The following is a 27,817-nucleotide window of genomic DNA, read 5'->3' on the forward strand; positions in this document are numbered from 1 at the left end:
GAGTTTCAGTTTCTTTGTCTGTAAACCGGGTTGGCCGAGGTTCCTGTCACACGTCCTGTGACTGGGTGTCTTTAGTTTCTCCTGTCCCACCCCTTCCTGCTTCTCATTTTCCCCCACCCTCAGCACGGAGAGGGATGCCCCCCAGTCCTGGTGTGGGGCAGACAGGGAGAGGAGCTGAACCTGCAGTTTGACCACAGAGGCACACAGGCTGCCCCCGAGTAGCTGGCCTGGCCATGAGCTCACCTCCTCCAGATGACCACAAACCAGGCCCTTGGCCACTGTCCTCATGTTACCGAAACCACAGTGAGTTCCCTCCTGGGGAGTTAAATCATACTCTCTACCAGAAGTAGTTGTCTCACAAAATAAGGCATATTTGCAGCAAATAAGGGACCCTGAAGAATCATTTCCAGAGTCATGGCGTCCCCAAACAAAGGAAAGTAGAGACCTCTTATTTCAGGTGGGGAATGAATATTCAAATGGGAGAGGTGGGTATTTGATTGCACAGCAGCTCAGCTGGAAAACACGCTTCCACTGCAGGTTATTATGGTTATGAGGCCTAAGCTCCTCCTGGAGAGATCTTAGCATTAAAAATAAGGCAAAAGTCATAGGCGTAGCTCTTGTAATGAGGCTTGGTCTGGTTCAGGATGGTTGGTGACTGCATCTCCTTACCATAACAAAAGGAAAAAAACAATTTGGAAGAACAGTTAAACGCTTCCAAACCCACCTTTGAGTTCCTGGGGCAACTAGTCAGTGACACTCATGCCTGCTGTGGGAGTCCAGGAGCCAGGGATCTAGACAGAGAGGCTCCCTCACATTGGTGCTGGCCCAGACAGGCCCTTTGTGATTTCTGTTTTCTGCTTAGCACCTTAGAGCTTGTTGAGTCCGTGACTGTGAGGTCTATCGATGTGTCAACTGATCACCTCACTGACTCAGGTCATAACAGCAGCTTCCACCTCCTGGGCCCAATGACCTGCTACTTTAGCTCTTGGGGAGGTAGAAGGTATGTGAGGGCAAGAGCAAGGGAGAAACGAAGTAAGACCAGGCTCTGGAGAAATGATCCAGCAGGAACTCCTTCCCATTCCACTTATTTTATTTATTTGACAAATACATAGATGTAGCACTTCCCTTGTACCAGGTCCTGTTCTAAGAATTCTATAAATATTAGCTCATTTAAATATCACAATAACTCTCTGCTTTAGGTCTTGTTACGATTCCCCATTTTACAGTCGTGGAAATTAAAGACCAGAGAGGTGAAGTAATTTGCCGAAGACCGACATAGCCAGTAAGTGGCAGAGCTTGGCTTCACGCCCAGCGGTGTAGATTCGGCATCTGGTCACTTAACCTTGACATTATGCTGCTTCTCCTAATTCTTGCTAGTGAACAATTCATAAATGGTAGGATTTGCTCCTTGAGGAACCAAACAACTTTGGTGGATAATGTGGCTTGTGCTTCAGCCAAGCTCACGAGCTCCCCACCAGCATGCCTTCCACCTCCCCGCGGTGGACCCCTCAGCTGTCCCTAAAGCTTGGGCCCCGATCCTTCTCATCACAATGACCACCCTGGCTCTTAACACTTGGAAGAGAAGGAAAAAAATAATTGCCGAAAAACGAATTTTCAGAAAAGTCTGAACTAAAGTACCATTTTCCCCCAAACTTTCTGACTCTGCACGCTGAAAGTGAGAAGAAAGCCTATCAAGACTGTGTCCAGGTGTCACTTTCACCCTCACTTTGCCTTTGAAACAGCTTGGACACTTCTTAGCTTCTGAAAGGAGAGTTATCAATATTGAAACCTTAAAAATAACTCCCCCAAAATGGTAACTGTTTAAGTTTTACAGTGGTGAGAGAACAAGTGACTAGGTTTTTGGCAGTACAAAGTTCAACTAGGATAGGAAAATGGGGACACCTGATTAGAAGATGACATTGTCAACACTTCACACATGATTAAAAACAAGAACAGCAGCAACACAGATTCCATTCTTTTAAAGATGGAAAAGAATCAATGGGCATTTGTACCTGTCTTTCTTCTCAGGACACATGTCTGATTACTGGGCTGGTCAGCAGTGACCTGGCCATAGGCAGGCATCCAAAAGGAGAAAGGAGATGGATTGGCCAAGATAATCCACATCAAAATGCAGCCCTGAATAATTTATTTGATGGCAAAGATAGAACAGTACAGTGAAATAATTCTGTTTTCCTTTTTCCCCCATATCTTTTGTGTCCTCCCCTAGTTATAGAAATTAGACATTATAGTTGCTGCCCCTGCCATTGAGGTAAAAATTGTATGAGAGTTTAACATTGAAAAGGATGGGAGGGGCAGCCGTGACCTTGCAGAATTAGATTACAATTTGAGCTTTGTATTTATAAAGCTAAAGGAATTTCTAAGTGCCAGTAGCAGAGGCACCTCTAACTATCAAGCTCTGTGTGTGGCTACCGAGTACCTCTGTAACACTTGAAAGCTGGAGCCAGAGTGGTATTTGGAAAATCAGTAGTTCACACAGCAGGAGGAAGTTTCTTTCTAATTTGACCTTTTTTTTTTTTTTTGGTGAGGAAGATTGTTGCTGAGCTGACATCTGTGCCAATCTTCCTCCATTTTGCATTTGGGACGCACCATGGCTTGATGAGTGGTGTGTAGGTCCACACCTGGGATCCGAACCCACAAACCCCGGGCCACCGAAGCGAAGCATACAAACTTAACCACTAAGCCACTGGGCCAGCCCCTAATTTGACTTTTGATAGTTGCTCTCTTATTGTCTGGGGGTTCTCTGGATCCTAGGACTTTCCATTTCTCTTGAACAATACCTCTGGTTCAGTTAATGTACTGAGAGTGTAGTCGGGCATCTTTCTCCACTTCAAGACTTACATAAAGTTGGCTCAAACCCTCATTCCACATCCTATGGAAAGATCCACTGTTTCCTCCCAGATTTTTACAGGTTCTCACATGGGTGGTTGCACAGGGATTATGTTTCCACGGTTGCTTTGACTTCCCATTTCCTACTGCTATTGAGGGTAGTCACTAAAATCACCACCTGGAGGTGACAGTTCAGACCTAATTCCCAAACTCCCAAAGAATTGTCTTGGAGCCCAATAGTTCTCCCAGTGGAGCCACTCTTCTGTGTTAAGCTACTATTTCAGAGTCTTTTGAAATACATGTATGACAGCCAGTAGGGAATATCTTACCCCTAAAGTAATTGATCATTTTAGTAGAGTGTTTAGTCAGTTTCAGAGAGAATGGGCAAGTTCATTTAACGACAAGTTAGTTTAGTGGAAGTCAGTCACTGAATAGGGTAAGTGTAGGCTTGTTTGGGAGCAAGAGTGAAATAGGTAGGGAATGTAGAGGCTCCAATGGCAGACAGACTCCTCTGGGAAGGAGCAAGAGTTTGAGAGGCCGTAGCTTAGTTTTCCTTTGTGAGGAGATCTTAATACCATTTTCAGAATATGCAACTGGGGATTTTGTCCTCCTGAACACTGTTGAGATTTACAGAAACAGAAACACTTGTAACCCTTTCTTTATAGCCAAGATTTTACCTCTAGAGCTGATGTGTTCCACAGAACTGCCTGCTCTTACATTTCCAGGCCACAGGGACCTCAAAATCACAGGAATACGTTTAACACCCTCTAAGAGTATTTACCCATTCTTGGTTTCATTTTCACCTTCTTTCATTCCTTCTTCCTACAGACATCTCTATTGAAAAGGACTCAACTCCCTCTACTATTTAAAAATCACTTTTCTAGTCCTTACTACGAAGTAACAGACAAGAGAGTAAAAATAGTTATATATAGTTGTGATCACAACATATATGCAAATCTCTGAATATGTTTTATTCAATGTTGTTTTATACATGCTTTCTAAAATTTCTAAACGCTTTTCATTTTTATAATTTTTGAAACTGTATTAGTCCATTGAATTAAAATGTTATAATTTGCTTTCTTTTTCTTTTTTGTGTTATATTCATTTGGAAGTTATTGCTCCATTGTCTTCTTTGGTTTGTGGTAGCTAAGGAGCTTTCAGTCTCATTGTCATTATTTTGTAGATATTCATTCTGCATTTTTTAAAGAATGAGGATAATTGATTTTATTATTCTTCTTTGTAAGTTTGAAAAAAACATTTCATGCTTTATGTTTAGCAGCTTCACCACAATGTTTCTAGGTGCAGATCTATTTTTATTTATTCATTTATTTGTGTGGAAGATTGGCCCTGAGCTAACATCTGTTGCCAATCTTCCTCTTTTTGCTTGAGGAAGATTGTCCCTGAGCTAACATCTGTGCCAGTTTTCCTCTATTTTGTATGTGGGAGACCGCGACAGCATGGCTTGATGAATGGTGTGTAGGTCTGCGCCCCAGATCCAACCCCGCAAACCCCTGGCCGCCAAAGCAGAGCACACAAACTTAATCACTAAGCCACCAGGCCGGCCCCATAGGTGTGGATTTATTTTTGTTTATCTTGCCTGGTACTTAGAATGCACTTTTGATCTGAGGTCTCATGTCTTTATCAATTTTGGATATTCATGACCTTTATCTCTCCAAATATTGTTTAGCTACCACTTACTCCATTCTCTTCTTCTAGAAACTACTAGAGCTTCTCAGACTAACTCTTCATGACCTTTAACCTCTTCTACATTTTTAATTCTCTCTCTCTCTGTGCAGCCCACGAGTCAAGGGTCGGGTGGATCAGTGCAGACATGGAGATCTTCTCTTTATTGACGGGGCCCTTAACAAAAGGCTCCAACAGTTTTATGGGCACTAGTGTAGAGGTAGAGGAGAAGGATGCGGGGGAAGGACTAGGAGTAGAAATACTGAGTCAACACGGGGAAAAGCGTCTCCAAGCTTCTCCCTCCTCCCCACCATGAGGCCTCAGCGGGGGCACCTGAAGACCTCTTTCCAAGGTCTCAAATAAGTAAACCTAGGAACAAAGACACCTGAGCTACTAATGTAAATATGCAAAAGAGCAAGACTTGCTGCCGGCACTAGAGTCCTTGACTGCAGCTCCCCTGAGAGACTGCCGCGCACGGGCTGTGCACCAAGTCTGGTGTCGGGAATGCAGCTTTTCCCCGTAAGCCCGCCAGGTAAAGCCTTTGCAATTGCCCGGGGTCAGGCCTGAAAAATCACACATAAGTTTTAACCAGGAGCCAGATTCCTCAGGAGATAACCAAACATACCATATCAGGTCAGCTCATGATAAGTACTATGTTAAAAAATAAGTCAGCGTAAGAAATAGAGAGTGATAAAGATGCTGTCTTCAATAGGTTACTCAGAGACATCTCCCAGGAGGGTAGCTATAGGAAGATGAGAGATCCGTAAGAAGTAAAGAAATAACTATGAGACTGTCTGGATGAAGAGCCTTCCAGGAAGAGGAATCAACATGAGCAAAGGCCTTGAGACACAGTGTGCCTGGTTTTTTGGAGGAATAGCAAGGAAGCCAGTGTGGCTGGGGCAGAGTAGATGATGGAAAGAGTTCTGAAAAATCCCAAGGACCAGATTACATAACACCTTGCAGGCCATGGGAAGGATTTTGGATGTAGTTCTCAGTGTGAGAGGAAAGGGTTTGGATATAATTTTCACTGTGGTGGGAAGTCATCAGAGACTTTCAAAAAGGAGAATTATGTCATCTGAGATATTTTTTAAGGATCATTTGAACTTGAGCAGCTAGACTTGAAGGTAAGGAAGGAAATAGGGATATGGTTAGGAGGCAATTGAGATTAGCCAATCAAGAGGTAATGGAGCTTGGCCTGGGGTAGTATCTGCGGATACAGTGAGAAGTGTTGCAATTCATAATATATCCCAGCGAAGTGGAAGAATTGACGGAGTGGTGGTAGGAGAAGGAATGAAATGAAAAGACAGGGGGCAGTGGTCACCAGGTGAGATGCTTGATGTTGAGAGTTTTCAGGAAGTACAGTGGTGACAGTCTGGTCTGGGATCTGATCCAGGGAGGAGACGGCTGGAGTAGAGTGGATGACAAGATCACTAGAGAGGAGAAGGACATGAAAGTGAGATACTGAACACTGTGTTCATGAGGCTAAAGTCACCTAGACAGGGGCAGTGATGCAGAAGATGGTAGCAGCAAGCCAAGTACTCAGTGAATAAGGGGGCACATAGGAGGAAGATGGACAACAGCACAACAAGGGGTAGTGGGTAGTGTTGTCTGATGGTTTGTACGTCAAAGAAGCTGGGGTTTTTTTTGACATATAATGATGTGTTTTACATTTTACACTTACATTTTACTTTATATGATGTTTTATATATTTTAATAGACATTTCATATGACATATAGTAGATGCTATATATTTTCTGACAGATATATAATATATAAATATACATAATTATATATATAATTTATATAAATAATAGAATACATGGTATGCATGAAATCAAAGCAAAGTTAGTCTTAACAGAAATATCATCTAGGCCATGAAAACTCCTCGAGAACCATGTGTGCCCTATAACAGAGACTGTCTCTTTAGTAACTGTGAAAGAAACAAATATTCAATGACATTTGTTAAAGCACAGTAAGGAAGACTTTATTAAAGAGGCAGGGGTGCTACTGAGATAGGCATAGGGACCTCTGCAAAGGGATTTTACAGTGAGGGAGAGATATTGGGCTCAACTCCAAATGCAGCACCGGCAGGTGAGAATTTATAGTCAAGGAGCAGGGTGGGGGGTCAGTGGACGGAAAACTACTAAGAGGAAACATTAGGGGTAAGTGGGGTTCTGGCTAAACTGACCTAATAGGATTCTTGCTGAAGACGGGCCAGGGTGATCAGACATCACCTGGGAGATGCTGGAGGATGAGGAACCCGATCAGATATTTCAGGGTGATCAGATGGTGAGGGTGGGGGATTCTGGTTAAACTAACTTAGCAGGGTTCTTGCTAAAACTGGATTTTACAAGGAAGTGCATAGATGGGCCTAGGAGAAGGTCAGGAGCCTGACTAAATTTTCATCAAGCAAAGAACCTTTGTCATAACCTAAAAGAGAGTGTCCCCAAGATCTCTTGATAATACAAAATTCTTTTTCTCCGCTTGCCCCTTTTCTTTGCTTCCTACTGTCTCCTCACCCTTCTCTTACACATTAGAGTTCAGCTCTGGCTGTGGTAGTTCTAGAGCTCTTCAGCCGCATCTGTGCAGATCCTCCCTTGGGTGTTTTCCACACATGATTCAGATGACTACTGACAGCAGCGAGTGGGGGAACCATCACTGAGACAGAGGACAGGAAGGTTTGAAAGGGAGGAGGAGAGTATCTGTTGCTATCTAAATAGCGGTATTCAGCAGGCAGTTGGACATGGAGATCTCAAATTCTAGTGAAAGTTATTGGCTGGAGATAAACCTCTGTGAATTACTAGCTTATACTTGGCAGTTGAATGCAGGAGGATGGAGGAGAAAAAACAGAGAGTGTGGAGAGCAAAGAGAAGATCAAGAGTAGGCACTCAAGGTAATCACCGTTTAAGGAGTGATCAGAGAAAACTGACCAGGAGGTCAGAGATATGGAAAGAACAGTTTCAAGCAGGGGAGATGGCCAACAAGGTGACATTCAACAGAGTGGTCCAATAAGATGAGGTCTGAAAGAGCTCTGCATGTGGCAGTAGTGGGAAGCCAGTGCCCACCTTTGCCCAAGAAGTTTCATCAGAGAGGTGGGGGACAGAGGCTGGGGGTGGAGGCAGAAATTCCTCCTTACCCTTTCAGGGAGTGTGACTGTAAGAGAAAGAGAAACTAAAAGCAGTAGGAGAGGGTACTGCTGAAGTAACTGCTGTGAGGAAGGGAGAGGGTAGTAAGCAGAGTCAGCAGCCCAGAGGCCAAGTTAAGTGGGACAGGAGACATTGATTTGTAATGTCACCAGTCTGAAAATTGAATAATTTCCTCCAGGAGTGCTCAAGCATTCAGTTGTAAGAACAGAGATGTAGATCAAAAGTAAAGTGTTCTTGGGATGAATTCTGCACAGAGGGTCAAGTTTATTGAATTTGCTGGCAAGAGAATGATTGAAAAGTTATGCTGTCACTGTGCTATCCAGTGAGATAGCCGCTAACCACTTGTGGTTATTTAAATTCAAATTAAATAAGATTAAAAATTCAGTTTCTCAGTCACTCTAACGACATATCAAGTGCTCAGTATGGACTGATGAGTACCATATTGGTCAGCACAGATATAGAACATTTCCATCATTGCAGAGAGTTCTTTTAGAAAGCACTGCACCACAGGGTCTAGAATAGATAGCGCTGAGGTCTTGCTGACATCAAAGAACAGACGTAGGAGGAGCAATGAAGAGCAAATCTTGGAGGAAGACATCTTGTGGACAGAGATAGGGACATTGAGGTTTAAGATTCTAGGGGCAGAGCTGTTCTTGGTGATAAAGGTCAGGGTTATGTCATGGGAGAGGGGCTGCTGAAACAGCCTGTCGATGAAGATCTTTGAAGTGGAAAAGATCAAAGAACTTTGAGGCGATGTTGTTGGTGAACTCATCCATGCTGGAGTCTCCGAAATTGATAGCAATAATTGGTTGGAAAGAAAGGCCTTGCATCTACTGCCAAAATCCTCAGTGTGCAAGGAAGTAGTGACAAATGATTGGTAGCTAACAGCAATGAGAGAGGGGGCCACCTCAAAAGGGAAAAGGTGTTGCTCAAGGTCTTCATGAAGTGTGATGAAACAAGCAATAGTTGAGGACAAGTGGCATTCTTTGAGTAGGAGCAGATCTCAAGAAAAGCACAACCTTGGGGGAAATATTTGATGAAGAGGTTGAAGACATGGAAGAGTTTATTACAATGGAATGAGGCTCCAGAGGGCCTAGTAAAGCTTTAGAGGAAGTTTAGTAAAAGAAGGAAAATTCATGAGTACAGATAAGCATAGTAACATGAGGAAGAGACGATCTTTGAATACGGTCATTCACCACTTAATGACAGAGATATGTTCTGAGAATTGTGCCATTAGGTAATTTCATCATTGTGCAAACATCAAAGAGTGTACTTACACAGACCTAGATGGTATAGCCTACTACACACCCTGGCTATGTGGTACTCATTTTATGGGACCGCTGTCACATATGCAGTCCATCATTGACTGAAACATTGTTATGCAGCTCAGGACTGCATATAAGAGACACATTTGAGGTAGTGGCAGGGAAGACTGAAGTCCCAGGTGGGGTCCGAGACCTCAAAAGGTTAGAAAACTATAGTTTCTGTGAAACATTCAAGCAGTATATTGCTGAGGAAGTCCTCGCCTTTTTTTTTTTTTTTTTTTTTTTTGGTGAGGAAGATTAGCCCTGAGCTAACATCTGTTGCCCATCTTCCTCTTTTTGCTTGAGGAAGATTGTCGCTGAGTTAACATCTGTGCCAGACCTCCTCTATTTTGTATGTGGGATGCTGCTACAGCATGGCTTGATGAGCAGTGTGTAGGTCTCTGCCTGGATCTGGGATGCTGCCACAGCATGGCTGATGAGCAGTGTGTAGGTCCGCACCCAGGATCCAAACTGGTGAACCCCAGGCTGCTGAAGCAGAGTGGGTGAACCTAAACCATTATGCCATCGGGCCAGCCCCACCATCATATATTTTTGAAACAAACTCCTCCAGCTGATTAGGGAAGTGTCTAGATGGATCATTGAGTGCCTAGCTCCTGATATCATCATATTAACCATTTTCAACTAGACCCAGACCATTTCTATTACCCAAGTGCTGGGGAAAGGAGAGAATCTCAATGCTTACGCACCAATGAAGTCCCACTGAGTCCAGCAGCCGGGTGCCTAAGGTCTGCGGTCATAACAGGGGAGGCTGAAGCCACTTAGGGAAAATAGACCTTGAGCTAAATCTTCCCCATAGCGTCAGAGAGGGGATCAGCATGCGTAGCTCTGAGTGATATCATGGAAGCCAGTGGTTGGTGAGGAGCTATGCAATATAAATTGTGAAATACTTTCAGTTCCACTTAGAACAGGCTTCAGAGTGATTTCCTCCCTAGGGTGAGGAGAAAGGGTTTGGGTGGGATGAATGGAAACAAAGTTTTCCGGTCATTAGCTTCTCTGTTCTACTCTGGAGACAGAGGGAGAGATCCTCTGTTGCAGCTTCTCACCTGGAGCTCTTGTGAAAATGCAGATCCTCCCATGATAGGGCTGGGATTGGGCCAGAGATTCTGCATTTCTGACCAACCCCTAGGGGATGCTGATGCCTTTAGAACACAGACCACACTTTCAGTTGGTAGGTAAGAAGGGGAGCAGTTAGATGGATGGAAGAAAAAACCCTTATAATCTTCGGGAGGGGAGCCTGGGGTGTATAAGTTGGACCAGTATGTGAGTGGAGCGAGAGGGTGGGAAGGAGACAAGGGATCAACAAGATAGAAAAAGCCAAAGGCAAAGTCATTTCCAGGCCGAGAAGGCACAACTAACCACAGAGTAATAACATAACGTTGACCGTTAACTGGCAGAATTTTCAACTATATGTTTGGTTTCTCCATTAGGTTATCTGCCCTATATCATATGGCAAATTAGTCATAAAACTAGAATGAGTTTCCCCAGGGCTAGCTGCTAGAAGCTTTTACAGTAGGTGGCACTGTTACATTATCATTCAGAGTTTAGCAAAGGCATAGCAAGAGCCCCAGGGTTGCCTTGTAAGGTCATTAGTGAATGCAGTGAAGCTTCCTAAGGTCCCCCTTTCACTGTTCCAGGTACCCAGGTAGATTTCCCACTGCCCTCCAATATGGGAATGCATCCTGTACAGATGCTGCATTTTATATTTTCAAGTGTTTTACAGGGTTCTAGTGAGCATAATGTAACAATCAGTGATTCAAACTTGTGCCAACACTCACTGATGCATGGAGTCCTCGTCCCCTAAAGTTCAAGACCACTACCAACCCGCTTGATTATATGTTCTCACTGGGCCACTCTGCACACAGTTCAATTTTGCCAAGTGCGTCTCACTATTTGTCCATCTACTCCCTCTTAGAGGAGAAACCCATGGATTAGATCAATTTAATTTCTCCTACCGCCCCTCAAAGAACACCTCAAATGAAACCCCTCTCACCTCTCTCACCAGCCTACTTCCCCTTTTCTCCTTAATGTCAACATCCTTTACTGAAGTCCTGAATGATGAAGCTTTGTTTAGAACCCACCGTCACTTCCTCCCCAAGGTGGCGTCTAACTTCACATTAACTAAGAAACAGCATTTCCACCCTCACCCTGCACTTCTCACCATGACTACTTGTTTTCTTGGCCAAGAATCAAGTAATTCTGTGACCCAGAATAGGTCCTACAAAAACCCTATAATCAATCACATTTAAGGAGTTTGGTGGCCCAAATCCCTTCCACAAATTCCAATATGCCCTCAAGGATGAAAGCTTTTCTCTGAACTCTCCCAGCATGTCCTCCAGGGGTTGTGAAAATTTCCAGGGGCAAGGCATACTGGAAAGAGCAAGTTTGTGGCACCTGGGGTTTCCCCAATACTCCAAAAACACATCCTCACCTTCCCATCTATGATTCATATCCAGAATTTCATTCATGTACTTTAAATGGTCTTTGACTACCACAATCCCAAAACAGCCATTGTATTTGCCCAGTTCTCTTTCTGATCCCTGAAAGAGCTTAGAGAGGTCACTGAGAATAGAGGAATTGGTTGACTATTTGTGTCACTTCCAAACTGTTTTATATCCTTGGGAGAGCTGGCCATGGGAAGAGCAGTCATGAGGAAAGCTCTAAAAGGGAACTATTTGAATTTCAAAAATATTACTCAATGTGATCAACTACTGAGGCATAATGAAAGAAGCAATATCAAATTTGTTACCATTATCAGAAGACTTTTCACTATGGCAGGCTAAGGAATAAGGAGGAAGGGAGGGGCAAGGGGAGCTTTTGGTGACAGTGTAGAAGTAATGGGCCTGTAACAGCTACGGTGAAGAGAATGGAAGGGTACAGGAGGGTAACAGAGGGGCGAATGAGTTGTCTAACTCTGTTGGTTTTCCCTGTTCTGGGATTGAAATTCATGGAACCATAGTACTGGAAAGATCTTTAGAACATTTAGTCCATCCTTTCATTAAACAGATAAGAAAACTGAGGAGAAGCAGTTCTTATAAGGCCACACATTTAGTTAGTGGTAGAGTGAGGACAAAAGTCCTGTTCTCCAGGTGCCAGTCTGTAAGCACAGTTCCAGAGTTTAATATCTAGTTCTTCAATATCATTACTGATAAGATAGCATCGGGGTCTTGTATAAAGAGAAATGGAGTTGTTTTATTTTCGTTCCTCTTGTTTCTTCTTCCCCAGTCTCCACCTTTCCTTTTTTAGGTGCTGCTTCGATAAAGAGCCAAGCGTATTTCAACCAGACTGGAGAACTGCCATGCCTCTTTCCAAACTCGCAAAACATAAGCCTGGATGAGCTGGTACTATTTTGGCAGAACCAGGATAAGTTGGTTCTGTATGAGCTATACTTAGGCAAAGAGAACCCTGACAATGTTCATCCCAAGTATAAAGGCCGCACAAGCTTTGACCGGGACAGTTGGACCCTGAAACTCCACAATGTTCAGATCCAGGACAAGGGCTTGTATCAATGTTACATCCATCATAAAGGGCCCAAAGGACTGGTTCCCGCCCACCAGATGAGTTCTGATCTATCAGTGCTTGGTATGTAGTCAATGGCATGTTCAGATCCCTGGCCTTCTCAGATGAGACTGCAATGAGCAGAGAAATATTGGTGTTGGAAGGAGGGGACCTGTCGAGAGAAGGCAGAGGGCCGCCATTTCTGGGAAGTCCATCTGAAGGGAATGCAGAGTTTGGGAGTAGGGAACTGAAAGTCCTTTGTACTTTTTATAGTTTGCTTCTGAAGGATCAGAAAGAATCTGCCTTGGGGACAAAATAGAGCTAACTGACCAAAGGTAATGTGGCTAAGTGAAAACCATGGATAATTTGGCAATTACTAAGTTTAAATAACCATATAGGCCTCAAATCTCTTTTACGTTCATTTTCTCCTTTGGTCCACAATTTCTCACCCACTAAAACTTTGCCTAGAGCTGCTAGCAAGGGTGATAGCTGATTGATTTGGGTTTTCCCTCCAACCTCCTGATGGTTACTTATGAGTTGTATTCTGCCCAACCATGAGCCCAGTAGACAGGAGGGAAATAACCCAGCACACACTATCCAAAAACTGGAAACCAGCTCCTCTGTTTTTCCAGGCCTTAAAAAACCTAGATCTCACTACAGGTTTTTTTTTTTTTATTATAATGCAGTAAAATTAATTATTTTTATTTTGGTATACAGTTCTATTAACTTTAACTTATGCATAGATTTATGTAACCACCACAATAAACAGGATACAAATCATTTCCATCAGCCTAAAAGAATTTCCCCATCCTATCCGTTTATAGTCACACCCTCTCCATAACCATAACCCCTGTTTTTCATCCATAGTATTGTCTTTTCATCCTGCAGTATTGTCTTTTTGAGAACGTCACATAAATGGAGCCATACAATACGTCACCTTTTAAGACTGGCTCCTTTTATTCAATATAATGCCTTTGAGATTCATCCAAGCTGTTACATGTATCAAAAGTCTGTTCCCTCTTATTACTGACTAGCATTCTACTGTTTACCCACTCAACCCATGGAAAGACGTTGGGTTGTTTTCAGTGTTAGGCTATGATGAATAGAACTGCTGTAAACATTCATGTACCAGTTTTTGTGTGAACATTAGTTTTCATTTCTCTAGGGTAGATACCCATGTATGGGGTTACTAGAGCCAGATTAACTTTTGTTGAAACTGGAAAAGGCAGATCAACATCAATTCTGAAACTACAGAGTAAAGCAGAGGCACAAGTAGAAATAGAAGGGAGAGTTGCTCCCTTTAAGCCCTGTGTGATTCAAACTAGGCTGCAGGGCTGTGGGAACATTTAACCAAGCGCTTAATTGATGCTTACACAGTGTGGCCAGGCACCACTGAGGAACGTGGTGTGTCTTAGGTGGGACACAGACAATCTTTTTTTTACTTTAGCAGTTTTAAATATATTTTAATGTGTATTAGGAAAACAATAACTATCGTATCCAACCTGTGATTTCTGCTCGTACAAGAAGAGTGCTTAAGTAGTGTGTTGATATAGCAAAATTTGCAAAGATGGCATGCAAATCACTCAAGTGCTAGAAATAATATGCTAAGTTATAAATTAGTCTGTAGACATCTCCAAACCACCTAGTGACGATGGAAGAAGAACAAGGGATTCGGCTGGCAGAGGACTAGGTGCCAGGCATCCACAACAGCCATAATAATCTGAATGGCAAAGCAAGGCAAGAGAAGCTTTGTGTTTATTGAGATCATATATTTTCCCCGAAAATGGTTGGGTTTGGCCTTCATCTTATAGTATATGATGAAGACACCTTGACAGTTCTACCCAAAACCAGCGTACTGAATTTCTAAATCCAAAACCCCCATCCATTCACGTACTATCACCCTGCTTGGGTTTCTGGAAGATACAGCCCAGAAGATACCAGTACCATGAACTCTGTTAATTCCTGGTGGGATTTTGGTCTCAATTCCTTCCTGCTGTCTTAGTTTGGTGAGCTGGAATGTATCCCATGCGACACTTGGGTCCTAAAGTCAGACCACTTCTCCTTCCCAAGACCCCACTGCCTAGAACAGTGGCCTCACTGTAAATCTTTGGTGACTCAATTTCAGCTCTCCTGTGGCTCAGAGAGTACCTCTTTGATTTGGGTAAGCAGGAAGTAAGCATAGCCCCAAACTCCATTCTTGAAAACTAAATATGAGATCATTATGTGACTCTCACCATGGGCTGAGGCCCAGGTGTGCCCCAAGTGAGTTCCCAGATCAAGTACCTAGTTATTTGCTGTCCTATTCTAGATACATCTAAATTTAGACTGATTTCTTTTTTTTTTTTTTTTTTTTGGTATCTCTATTCTGCTTTCAGCTAACTTCAGTCAACCTGAAATAATGCTAATTTCTAATAGAACAGAAAATTCTGACATCATAAATTTGACCTGCTCATCTACCCAAGGTTACCCAGAACCTAAGAAGATGTATTTTTCAGTAATAACTGAGAATTCAACGATTGAATATGATGCTGTCATGAATAAATCTCAAAATAATATCACAGAACTGTACAACGTTTCTATCAGCTTGTCTTATTCATTCCATCCTGAAACAAACAATGTGAGCATCTTGTGTGTCCTGCAGCCTGAGCCAATGGAGACACTGCTTCTCTCTCCACCTTACAATATAGGTAAAGCTGCTTCCCAAGACTCTTTCTTTTATCAGGTATCATGTACAAATGGTTAAGGCAGATCATCCAATGTCTCCTGCTTACCAAGAAACCTCCAACTGGACCATTTTATGATACTGTTAGGAAGGACCCAGACAAAAGGCTCCCGCTTCATCTGAATGCTTCAGGTCCAGGAGGCTATGAACCTATGCTGCACTTGAGGAAGCGTGTTCTTAGCCCTGAAACTAACTCAGTTTTAGGGCACCTTTGGATAGAAGATTTTGAAGTTTAGGTCAGAAAATGCAGGATTCCTCCAGGCTAGAATCCTTCCATTGATTAACACACACACACACACATGCACACACATATCCCATGCATACTGCACTTGTTATGAGTTCAGAACCATTCTAGACATTGTTGGTTGCAGGGATGAAAACTAAAAGGTGTAAGAGATGCTCTCTGCCTTTGAGGACCTTCCAATAGTCAGAACTCCATGATGTACACGCATGGAAAACTGGATTTTAAAAAGATTGAATTCGAATATAAATTATATCCCATGGAAATATGTGACTAAATGTAAAACAAGAGTGACTGAGAATCAGTTTTATAGGCATTCAGGAGTGGGCAAGTTCCTTACAGGTGAGGGAGGGCTTCCTAAAGGAAGTGAGACCTTTTCATACCAGAGAAGAAATAATTGAGCTTAACAAGTGTCGTGAAGAGATGATAGGGACTCTAACTTGTGGTGGCTTCCTGAAGAGAAAGAAAATTCTGACACAGCATCCAGGCTTAGAAGGTGGGAGGACTACAATCAATTAGCAGGATCTGATGTGGGCACAGGCGGTGGTAGTGGGCAACAGTGCACATGTGTCAAGGAAAGCCTCAGAAGCAGAAATGCTTGTGGCATGTTGACAGCATAGCACAGGGACCAGTCTAGCTGGAGCAAAGGGCTGAAACTAGGCAGTATCCATGAGCCTGCCATTTTAAAGTCCAGTCTTCGCCCTGGAGGGAATGCATCCATATTTGAGACACCACTTTTGAGGAGCAGTAACTGTAAGATTCTCTCGTGGAATAAAGGCACTCTGCACCCATGCTGCCCCCATCACTTCTTGTTCTGATCCTGACTACTCCCCCCACCCAAGCCCTCTGCTTGCCTTGGCCTCTCCCCAGCTCTGGCCCTTTGGTGTGCCCTCTTCTAAGGCATTCATCGAGCTCCTTGTTTCATCCTCTGGCTTTGCTGCCTCCTCACTCCTGGCATGTCATCGTTCAAACATAACTTAGCCTATGAACATATTCTTATGGACAGCCTCTGGGGCCAATCCTGACCAGCCAGCTTTACCAGTGGGCCAATCCTCTTTTCTGGTACGATTTTCTTCTGCTCAGACACCTCTGCCTCTGAGAATCCAGTAAGTGGTGAGGCTGCCCAGCCTGTCCTGGTTGTTTCTCCTGTAGCCTCTCTTAGCCTGATAGAAGCCTCTCGCAAGCTACCCCTGAAGTTCAGCTCCTCCTTGGAGCTACCAACATCACCTCACATGACATGGCCTGGGGCCCTCTGCCATGGCTCCTACAATCTACAGATGAACAGGACCTGGCTACCACGATACCCTAATCACGGCTCACCTTTCTGCTGCTTCTCAACTACTGCCAAATCCTTCCCAGCTACCACCATATTCAGAAACGTTTCAGCTTTAGCTGCCTCAGGAAGACGGGGCTTGCCTCTCTGTGTCCCTACCCTACGGGATGATCAGTGATAGGTTAGAGTCTGAGTCAAGGAACCTTTTTGGGTATCAAAAGGTGACAGTCTCCATGTTAACAAGTCTAACCCCCCTCATTGGGAATGCCAAACAGGCTCAAGTGGGTAAACTGGGACAGATTCAAAAAGTGTTGAATATAGCCTGCCACGCCAACAGCTCCTTTTCCTAATGTGCCAGGAACAGGGTATGTGTCCACAAGTTGCAGCTAAGCTAATAGGAGGTCAGTTGGTTCCATTTTCCTGTAATTTGAGATTAACTATTAGAACTGTTCCTGTAAATGTCTACAAAGTGGGCCACTCAGTTCTAAGTTTTCCCCCCGAAGCTTGTTTTTCGACTTCCTAGAAACTTAGGAGTCCCCATACAAGGAAGTAAGTCCTGACCTCCCTGGAGCTGATTCTAACCCTGGTGCCTCAGGGCATGAAGAGATGACAAAGGTTTTCAAGTAGGTGAGACTTGATGAAAGCTGTGCAGGAGGAAAAAGAAACCAAACTAGAGGGAGGAGGCCTGTGAGGAGGCTGTCATATTTGTCCAGGTGAGAGGTGTCCAAGCCTGACCTAGAGAGGGCCGTGGGTGGAGGGATTAGGGGGCTGAGGAAGCGGGGCCACACACAAACGGCTCATTCACAGCCTCAGCATGGGGACCTCACCCAGATTCCAGAACTAAGGGCCAAGTTGACACTCTTCTTCTAGAGCACCGTCATTGTCATCCCCGCTTTGGGAAAGGAAGGCAGCTCAGTCCAGGCATTTGGCCAGAGGCACAGGCTTGGTTCTTAGCTGCTGAGGCCCTAAGACTAGGAGTTTGTATGGCCTCATATCGTGGATTTCAGACTCATCTGGCAGTAGAACCCTGGGGAGATGCTGGCATGTAAATAAAGAGAACAGCAGCAATTGTAAACCTTTTGTAATCCACCTTCTTGGCTGATTGAAAACTTGTCATTTCTAGGTACAAAGCCACGTGAGAAAGCCCAGCATGAACAAGACCACATCCGCTGGATTACAGCTCTACTTCTCATATTGATCGTTGTGTGTGGGATGGTGTTGCTTTTAACACGAAGGAAATGGAAGAAGAAGCAGCCTGGCCCCTCTCATGAGTGTGGTGAGTCATTGCTTGTCCTCTTTGTAGAGCATCACTTGCAGCTTGCTTCCTGATCAGCTGCCTTCTGGAGCTCGTTGGCTGAGTCCAGACTGGCAAAAAGTCAGCAAGTGGTTGGAGGAAAAGGTTTTCCTTCAGGGTTTGGAGCCTATATAGATGGGACTCAACTGACGATAATATTGCTGGGGATTTCTAGAAAAGGCATTTCTAACCTAAGGTTTACCAATGTTCTTTGGGTTTCCAGGCAAAGCTGATTATTCTTTGCTTTACCTACCTCACTTCATGAGGTTACTGTGAGAATTCCATGAAGTAAAATGGTGAAAACATTTCTAAATGTTAATGATTAGGGACCTGGTGGTGTTCAAGCGGGGATACTGGATGGGGGGAGGGGAAGATTTGATGGCCATCAGATTTATCTTCTCATCTCTAAAAGTCTAGGTTGCCCGAGAAATAAGTTGAATGAATTGCTCCCCACTGACTTTTTAAAAGTAATTTTAACTTTTATTGATTACCAAGTATTACACACCCATTACCAAATACACAAAAAATAAAAATCACCTATAGTTCCACCAGTAAGAAAAAAATGACTATGCAGATGACATTTTGGTGCATATCTTCAAGATTTTTCTATGTCTAAATAAATCTGTATCATTTCCATAAGTGGGATAATATTATAAGGACTCTTTTTCACAATTTGGATAATATCACATGTACCGTCTTCTAACTTTTTTATACTAAATGTAGCAAGAAAAATTTCAATGTCATTAATTATCATTCTACAGCATCATTTTTGAATGGCTGCAAGATAGTCCATTAAGTGGATACACTTTAATTTATTTAACCAACTCCACATTGTTGGACGCTTGGGTTGTTCCCTTAGTTTTGCTGTTGTGAGTAGCACTGCATCAAGCAGCCTCCTCATTCTGTCGCAAAAGTAGCATTGTGTTTAATGGGAGGCCAAGTAGTCTCTGACTTTATAATAATCCCATGCCCATTTGTGGGTTGGGCTGGTTTGGATGAAGTTGTAAGACAAGGTTGGACTCTACCTCAATAATTGCCTCCAGTAGAAGTTCGGTTGGTGCTAATGATTAAGGTAACCTTCTTACTTATGATAAAAGCACAAGATGAATAATGCTTCTGGTCAGCATCTTATTTAAGATTTCAGTGTACTGATTTTAAGATCTATCTAGAAAATAGATGGATGACATTAGCAGTCATTCATTTCATCCTGCTGTATTTTAAAAACAGGAAATTGGGGCATGATTACCCAATAAATTTCATATTTCAATAAATTGATACAAAGTGTATGGCAGAGCCATTCAAATTGCCAAAGTGCAGGATGTGCTGAGAGATTTCTATGATGTAAAACTGTAAATTCAGAGCACAGGGTCAGATCTTTGGCTATGTCATGCTTGTTGAGGTTTTGACTTTTCAAGGCGAGAGTTTTGAGCTTCTCTTTCTTTTGATCTCATTGTCATTTAGAATTTAGAATGTCATTGTCATTTAGAAAAATGTGCAAAAGCAACCTTCAGCTTGGGAATAAGCTGTCTCCTAAATTTGCTTTCACATTGGAATGATTATCTTACAAATGAAACAAAGAAGAAAGGATGGAGAATAAGAGAGTAAGAATGTTTCTTCCCCCAAGAGGCAATTGGAAAAATTCAGGAGACTAGATAAGGGAGTTAAAGAGGATGTGTGTATACACATAAGAGAAGTTGGGAGAGGGTTCAAAAAGCTATGTGTGTGCATATGAGATGGTCAAATTGAGCTATGAATAGTAAAAGGCAGAAGACAACAAGAGACCATAGCGTATATATATATATGACCCCCCCAAGAAAGGAGATAAAGAATATTGGTGGGAAAAAATTATTTGGTCAGTTACCTGTGCCAGTGAGTTTGGTCAAAGAGAAGAGCCTTGATATCACTGGAGGGAGGGAGATGTACCAAATAACCATGCCACATAGATATGAAATGTTTGTAAATTTGGGTTCTGTAACTTCAGCAATGTCTGCACTTGCTTTGTGAATACTTCCAGCATGGGCTATATGATAGGGAGAATAATGCCCCTAACAAGATGTCTACCTCCTATACTCCAGAATCTATAATATGTTATCCTACTTGGCAAAACGGACTTTGCATATGTGCCTAATGTACTGACTTTAAGATGATTGGATTATCCAGGTGGACCAATCTAATCACATGAGTCAGAGATCCTTTGCCAGCTGGGTTAGAAAGATGAGATGAAAGGAGGAGAGATCCAAAGCTTGAGACAGGCTCAACCCACCATTGCTGGCTTTGAAGCTGGAGGAAGGGGCCACGAGCCAAGAAATGGGAATGGCCTTCAGCTGAGAGCCAGAAAAGAAATGGGGATCTCTGTCCTTCAACCACAAGGAACCAAATTCTGCCAACAGACAGACATGGAAGCAGACGGGATCCAGCCACAGAGACACAAGTAGGAATTTCTGCAACAATGGAGCTTCCTCCTGACCCAATATTAGTCCTTTTTCTCAGAGGAGATAGCCCTCAAACTAACTGACTTGGCATAAAAAGTCCTTTCCAGTGTTTGTTCAGTAATTATAGTTTTTCTATGCCTCAACCATACATATTTACCCTGCTTAGGCTGTTAAATGAATAAAAGGGAAATGCCATGGTTATTCTGGCTGGTTTCTAATCTCTCTTCTCTTTTTTTGTTATGTCAAATAGGGCGGCTAAGGCATGAGAAATTGTAATCTTGAATTACGGTCTTTTCCCAATCAGAAGTTACCCTATCAGCTCACCCATTGGAGAGAAAGACCAAAATAGCTTCTCCTGAAGTTTTTCTTCCTCATTGGGTCTTGTGTGACTGAAATCTGAATGTAATAGTGCCCCAGCAACCAACAGTTTTTACAACTTGCCCCACTCCACCAAACTTGGAAGAGTTTCAGCATTTTCAGGAATGATTTCTTAAAGGTCACATGTCTTTTCCAAAATAAATCATTTTTAACCACCATTTAAACAGAAACCTTCACGGGGCTTAAAAACGGAAAGTTGGTGATATCATCACATCTGCCCTTCAAAATGCTAAATTTGTAATTGAGTTCAAAAGTTTCAAATCGGCTTTTTTATTATCTGCTTTCATTTTAAAATAGAAGCTTTTTTTTTTTTTCTCTTGAAATGATGAGGATGAGGATGAAAGGCTAATATAATTATTCTGTGTTGGTCTGCAGGCATCTGAAATAGTGTATTCAGCTATAAACCCCACTATATTTAAGAAGAACTTTGACAAAAATAGAACATAACCAGATTTATAAAGTGTCTGGAAGCTCAGTCAGATAAGAAATAGCTTAAGTAACTGAGGATGCTTAGGCAGAAAAAAGTCTTAGGGAGGACACCATGCTGCTTTCAAGTATCTGATGAGTTGCCATAAGGTACAAACGTCACAGTCAGCTGTGGCTCCAAAGGGCATCTCAGTGGATGGTGGTTATAAGAAGGTATAAGGAAACAAGAGAGACTTTTCTAACAATTAAAACTCTTTTAAAATTATATAGAAGACATAGACTTCTCCTTCCTCCCATGAAGGATTAACTGCTACAGAAATTGCCCTCCTGCTGTAAACAACTAGAAATCAGACAAAATAAATGAAACACTTTGGACAACAGGCTGCAGAAAACTATAGACCCTGAGGAAGTGAAAAGATGAGGTGAGCCCTATGATTGCCCCCAACTGACTGCCTGAACTCAGTTTCCAGGCTGCTCTGAAGGCAGGGGGAGCCCTGATACCAAAGTTAGAAAAAGTCATTATGCTAAGGTTTTGTTTTTGGTTTTGTTTTTGTTTTAAAGATTGGCACCTGAGCTAACAATTGCTGCCAATCTTTTTTTCCCCCTACTTTTTTTTCTCCCCAACTGCCCCGCCCCAGTACATAATTGTATATTTTAGTTGTGGGTCCTTCTAGTTGTGGCATGTGGGACGCCGCCTCAGCATGGCCTGATGAGCGGTGCCATGTCCCCGCCCAGGATCTGAACCAGCGAAACACCAGGCCATTGAAGCAGAGCTCGCAAACTTAACCACTTGGCCATGGGGCTGGCCCCAGAGAAAGTCATTACAAGAAAAGAAAACTACACACATCCCTTGTGAACATAGATGCCAAAATCCTTAACAAAATTAGCAACTAAAATCTAGCAATATATTAAAAGTATGATACATCATGGTCAAGTGGGGTTTATTTCAGGAATGTAAGGTAGGTTCAGCATCCAAGAATCGAGCAGTAAAACTCACCAAATTGACAGACTAAAAGGAAAAACCATGTGATCAGGTCATCAGACACAGAAAAAGCATTTGGCAAGATTAATACCCATTCAGAATTTTTAAAAAGAAAGAAAGAAAAACTCTCATAAAAGTAGGAATACAAAGGAAATTCCAAACCTGACAAAGGACATCTACCAAAATCCTTTAGTTAGTATCATATTTAATGATAAAAGACGGGTTGCTTTCACCCTAAGATAGGAATAAGGCAAGAATGTCACTCTCACTACTTTTGTTCAACACTGCACTGGAGGTCCTAGCTAGTGCTAGCCAGGCTAAAAAAAGAAATAAAAGGCATACATATTGGAAAACTGTCTTTTTTTTTTTTTCACAAATAACATGATCATGTTTGTAGACAAGCCTAAGGAATACGTTAAAAGCTATTAGAACTAATTGAGTGTAGCAAAGTCATAGGCTACAAGGTCAATACACAAAATCAAAAATCAATTATACCTCCATATACTAACAGCAAACAACTGGACACCAAAGAGAAATTTTTAATACCATTTACAATAGCATCGAATAACATTAAAGGCTTGGGCATACGTTTTTAAAAACAAGTACAAGACCCATAGACTGAAAACTAAAAAATGTTACTACTGACAGAAATTAAAGCAGACCTAAATAAATGGAGAAATAGGCCATGTTCATGGATCGGCAGACTAGATATTAAGATCCTAATCTCTCCAAATTAATCTATTGGTTCAATGTAATACCAATCAAAATTCTGGCAAGCTCTTTAGTGGCAATTAAAAAGCTGATTCTAAAAGTTATGTGGAAATTTAAATGCTATGCTTGCCAAAAGCGTTCTGAAACATAAGAACAAAGATGAAGGACTTATACTATCTAATTTCAAGATTTACTATACAGTTGTAGTAATCAAGACAGTGTAGTAATCAAGACAGTGTGGTATTCATGAAAGCACAGACATATCAATCAAGGGAACAAAATGGAGAGTCAAAAATAACCTCACTTGGCCAACTGGTTTTGACAAAGGTGCCAAGCAATTCCACGCAGAAAGGATAGTCTTTTCAACAAACGATGTTGGGACAGTTAGAGATCCACATAGAAAAATATGAATCTAAATACACAAAACAATAACTTGAAATGGATCATAGACCTAAATACAAGAGCTAAAATTAAAAGACTTTCGAAAGAAAACAGGAGAAAATCTTTGTGACTTAGGTTAAGCAAATCTTAGAGAGGACACAGTAAGCACAAACCATATCATAAAGAGATAAAATTGATAAACCAGACATCGTCAAAATTAAAAACTTTTGTCCTGTGACTTTTTTAAGAAAATGAAGTCAAGCCACAGATTGAAAGAAAATGTTTGCAAAATATATATCTGATAAAGGACTTATATCCAGAATATATAATTATATATTACTACTCAGTAATAAGAGGACAATCCATTTAACAAAAGGTGGAGAGCAAAAGACTTGACCAGATAATACACAAAAGAAAATACACAAATGGCCATAAGCACAGTCACACAGTCACAGCATCATTAGTCATTAGGGAAATAACAAATTAAAGCTAAAATTAGATACCACTACACACCCACTAACATGGCCTGATAAGTATCAAGTGTTGGAGAGGCTGTGAAGCAAATGAAATTCTCATGCCCTGCTATACCACCCAGCAATCCTAGATATTTACCCATGAGAAATATAAACAAATGTCTGCACAAAGACACACACAAATGTCTATAGCAGCTTTCTTCCTAATACTGAAAACCTGGCATCCAGAATTTTCATGACTTGGGGAGTGGGTAAATGAATGGTAGTATATTCATATAATGGAATACTGCCGAGCTATAGAAAGGAATGGACTGCTGGCGACATAAAACAACATGGATGAATTTCCAAAGCATTATGTTAAGTGGAAGATGCCAGGCACAAAAAGACAACACAACATATGGTCCTATTTATAATGAATTCTAGAAAAAACAAAACTGTGGTGACATTAAGCAGGTCAATGGTTACCAGGGGATGGGATTGGGGAAAGGGATTTATTGAAAAGGGGCAGGAGTGAAATTTCTGGGCTTATATAAATGTGCTACATCTGCATAAATGTTCTAAATATAAAAGTTCTACATCATATGTATGGTTATGGTGGTAGTTACATGACATGCATTTGTTAAACTCACCAAAATCTATATGGAAAATGATTGGATTTTGTTGTGTATTAATTATAGCTCAATAAAGCCGATTATTTTTAAATGTACACACATACACACAAATGAGAACTGCCAATGATAGGAAGTGTTCAAAACCAACAGAGATGTTGAGTGGATTCCTGTAGTCCTTAAATGCCTCCATGGATACCCCTGCTGTGAGGCTCTGCATGGAACAATAACACTGTCACATTCGTCAGCCTTGAGGAACTTCCACCCCAGGCTGCCTCAGTACTTAAGTCCATACCAATAGCAGCTCAGGCTTGGGAGGTCTAGCCAGCCAGAGATTTCCCACTTGGGCCCATCCATGCAATATTGTGTAGTATCTGGTAATGCCAGCTGGCTAAGCCATTTAGGCGTCAACATCTTTAAGATTTCCTTTTCCTCCTCCTCCTAAACCTTACTTTCAGAAAAGGATTGGAAACTCTTTTCCAATCACTAAATGATAGCTGAAACTAAATGCGTTACCCCTCCCAGCAGTATTTTTATTTTAGCAAAGAATAGAGCTGTAGGTGAAAAACATATTTCCAGCATTAGAACTTAAGGCACCCTGAGCAAAGGAAAGCATTTACTTTTTGGATGCAAGGAACCCTTTCTCAGTCCCCCCGAAATCTCATCAAGTAACCATCTATTCCCATTTAAGGCCACAGTGATTTCTCTCTGAGTCCTTAGGACTTTGGAACGTCTTCAAACTTTCCCTCTTTTAGTATCTACGGGCAATATATTTTCTGATGTTGTTTTAGTCTCTTTCAGAAACCATCAGAGTGGAGGAGAAAGAGAGTGAACAGACTGAGGAAAGGTGAGTTCTGACCCAACAACATTGTTGAAAGTGGTACGATCCTTAGAGGGTCAGAAGCTTGAATAGGCTTCAATCTGAGGCATGCTGAGATCCCAACAAACACGAACTAATGGAGAGGGAAAGGAAAGTGAGACTAGTTAGGACCTGGAGGGAAATGTCCTAGCTGTAAATGGAGGGCAGGGTGTCCAATGCACACTGCCCAAGGGGCGTGGCAAGCTCAGTCATGGTCAAGTAAAAAACCGGTACCAAAGGGATCTGATGTGGTATGCATGGCTGCATCTTATTTTCCACGGTAACCCCAGTACCTAGTACAGTGCCTGGACCAGGGGGTGTCCTACATGTGCGGAATGAATAAATGAGGAGTGAGAACAGGCTCCCTTTAGTCTCAGTGTCTTTGCATCTGCTGTGCCCTAGACTTGGAATGCTTTTATGTCAGCCTGTTAGAGTGTCATGTGGGTCCCTGTGCTTTTTCTTCACCAGGTTATACTTACATATTTGTGTAATTATCTGATTAAACTCTATAAACTGAACTAAACTGAACCCTGCAGAGGGCAGGGACCATGTCAGTTAAGCTCAGCATTGTGCTGCCAGCACCTCGCACAATGCCTGACATTTGGTAGCTGCTCAATAAATACATTTTTTTCTATTATGAAATCGCAGCAGCAGATATATTTGAATCTACAGAAAGCAGCCTTTATTGTAATCCTAACAATTTTCTGTAGTTATCATTTTCCTGGTGTCTACTGGTTGAGAGATGATAGGACTTACTCATAGAATCTACACTCTAGTGGTTTGATACATATATACCATGTTAAAAGAAGTTGCAGGGAAAAGTAAACGCCATTCATCAGGGCTTTAGTTTCTCTTACATTTCCTTTCAGCTGAGAAATGTTATAAGTTGTTTATTTGATTTTTACTTATTTTTCATTTATTTGGTTGTCTTGCTAGATGCTTTAATAATCAAATCCAAATAAGAACAGCACTTAAGCACCCCTCAATATGGCATAGGGAGACATGGGTATATCTTGTTCTTTACGTTATCTTTTGTTCACATATTAAGAGCTATGGAAGGCAAAATGCAGGACAGTGCTTTAGTTTGTCTTTTTTAAGAGTTCAAGTTTTCAGGATTTAAAACAAAATCAATTTATTTAAACTAAAAACACAAAACAAAAACAGTTCACCCATTTTTGCCACCTGCCTCCCCTGCGTCTGGCAGCTACCAGTCTGTTCTCTATATCTATGAGATCAATTTTTTTTTTAATTTTTAGATTCCACATATAAGAGAGATCATACAGTATTCATCTTTCTCTGTCTGACTTATTTCACTTAGCATAATGCCCTCAAGGTCCATCCACGTTGTTGCAAATGGCAAGATTTCATTCTTTTTGTGGCTGAATAATATTCCATTATATATATATATATATATATATACCACAATTTCTTTATCTATTCATCCATCAATGGACACTTAGGTTGTTTCCATATCTTGGCTACTGTAATAAATATCTGTTGAAAGAATGAATGTGTGCATGAAGGAATACGTGAAGATTCCTGGTGCTCAGTCCTTTCACAACATGATACAATCAGATTGTCTGTACCTCCAACCCCCACTGAGGAACTGGGCTCTCAAGAATATCAAGGCTCTAGCCACACAGTCGTAGGGTCAACACAACCCTAAGTCAAAAGCTTGGTCACAGAGACACAGTCATGACCCCAAGGTGCATAGCCCCCCAGAGTGCCCAGCACTTATCTGGATAAACCAGCCGCTGAGAGTCTAGGAATCATGGATGGTGAGCCCAGTGCTGAAATCTTGCCTGTGCTAGTAGACCCAGCTCAGAAATGGTCTGGAAGAGGCTGCAGAGGGAAGGTAGCAAGGAATTAGCAAAGGGCAGGGGCAGGCCCAGACAAAAATAAAAGGTAGTTATTGAAGGAAGCATGGACAACGCCTCTCTTGTCAATAGTTCATTTCTTCTCCTTGCTATTCGTTGCTGTTCTAACAGCCCCCTATATTCTGCCCTACCATTGAAATCTAGAAAAAGAAAGTGGCTCTGCTGTGAAATCTCACCCCATTCTTTTTCTATTTTTCCAGAGTAGAAAATCCTGAAATATCCGCTGAAGTTCAGTGTGGTGTTAATATTTTGAAGACGACTTCAGGCGACTAAAGTACTGCACATTTTTAATTAAAGAGTAAAATTCGTATGACTATCCATTTTTTATATGCTTTCTTTTTCCAGTTTTTGGCTGATGTTTTTCTTGTCTCTAAACCTTCCCGGAAGGCAAGAAAATATGACCATTAATAATAGTGGGGGCTCCAGGACTCCCGCTAAGAGAAATCCTGCCCATAACACCAGCTCTGCTCCCCAGGCCGGAGCGGATTTTAACTGCTTCTTTTCATTTCCGAGTATATTTGTGGGCCTAGCCCACCTTACTGGTTCCTGGCCCAGGAGTAATGTTTAAGACTAACACCTCATGTTTGCGATTCAGCCTCTTTTCTTACTTTTATAAATTGTCTTTTATGTAGAACTCCCAAATCCTAGAAGAGTGGATTTCATC

At 41.9% G+C, this 27,817-nt stretch overlaps 1 protein-coding gene across 2 annotated transcripts in view; it reads left to right on the forward strand.

Annotated features, from left to right (window-relative positions):
• Positions 1-27,471, forward strand: part of CD86 (CD86 molecule) — a 61,115-nt gene extending 33,644 nt beyond the window's left edge. The window contains exons 3-7 of one of the 2 annotated variants that reach the window (XM_046659023.1): positions 12,224-12,580; positions 14,872-15,183; positions 17,856-18,008; positions 25,209-25,264; positions 27,354-27,471. In XM_046659023.1, the coding sequence (XP_046514979.1) occupies positions 12,224-12,580; positions 14,872-15,183; positions 17,856-18,008; positions 25,209-25,249 (863 nt within the window). In that variant the 3' untranslated portion in view covers positions 25,250-25,264; positions 27,354-27,471. The remainder of the gene's footprint in view (positions 1-12,223; positions 12,581-14,871; positions 15,184-17,855; positions 18,009-25,208; positions 25,265-27,353) is intronic. The other variant, XM_046659022.1, reaches the window with a different exon arrangement.
• Positions 27,472-27,817: the final 346 nt, after the last annotated feature.

Source organism: Equus quagga, chromosome 4 (assembly GCF_021613505.1).
Source record: "Equus quagga isolate Etosha38 chromosome 4, UCLA_HA_Equagga_1.0, whole genome shotgun sequence".
NCBI lineage: Eukaryota > Metazoa > Chordata > Mammalia > Perissodactyla > Equidae > Equus > Equus quagga.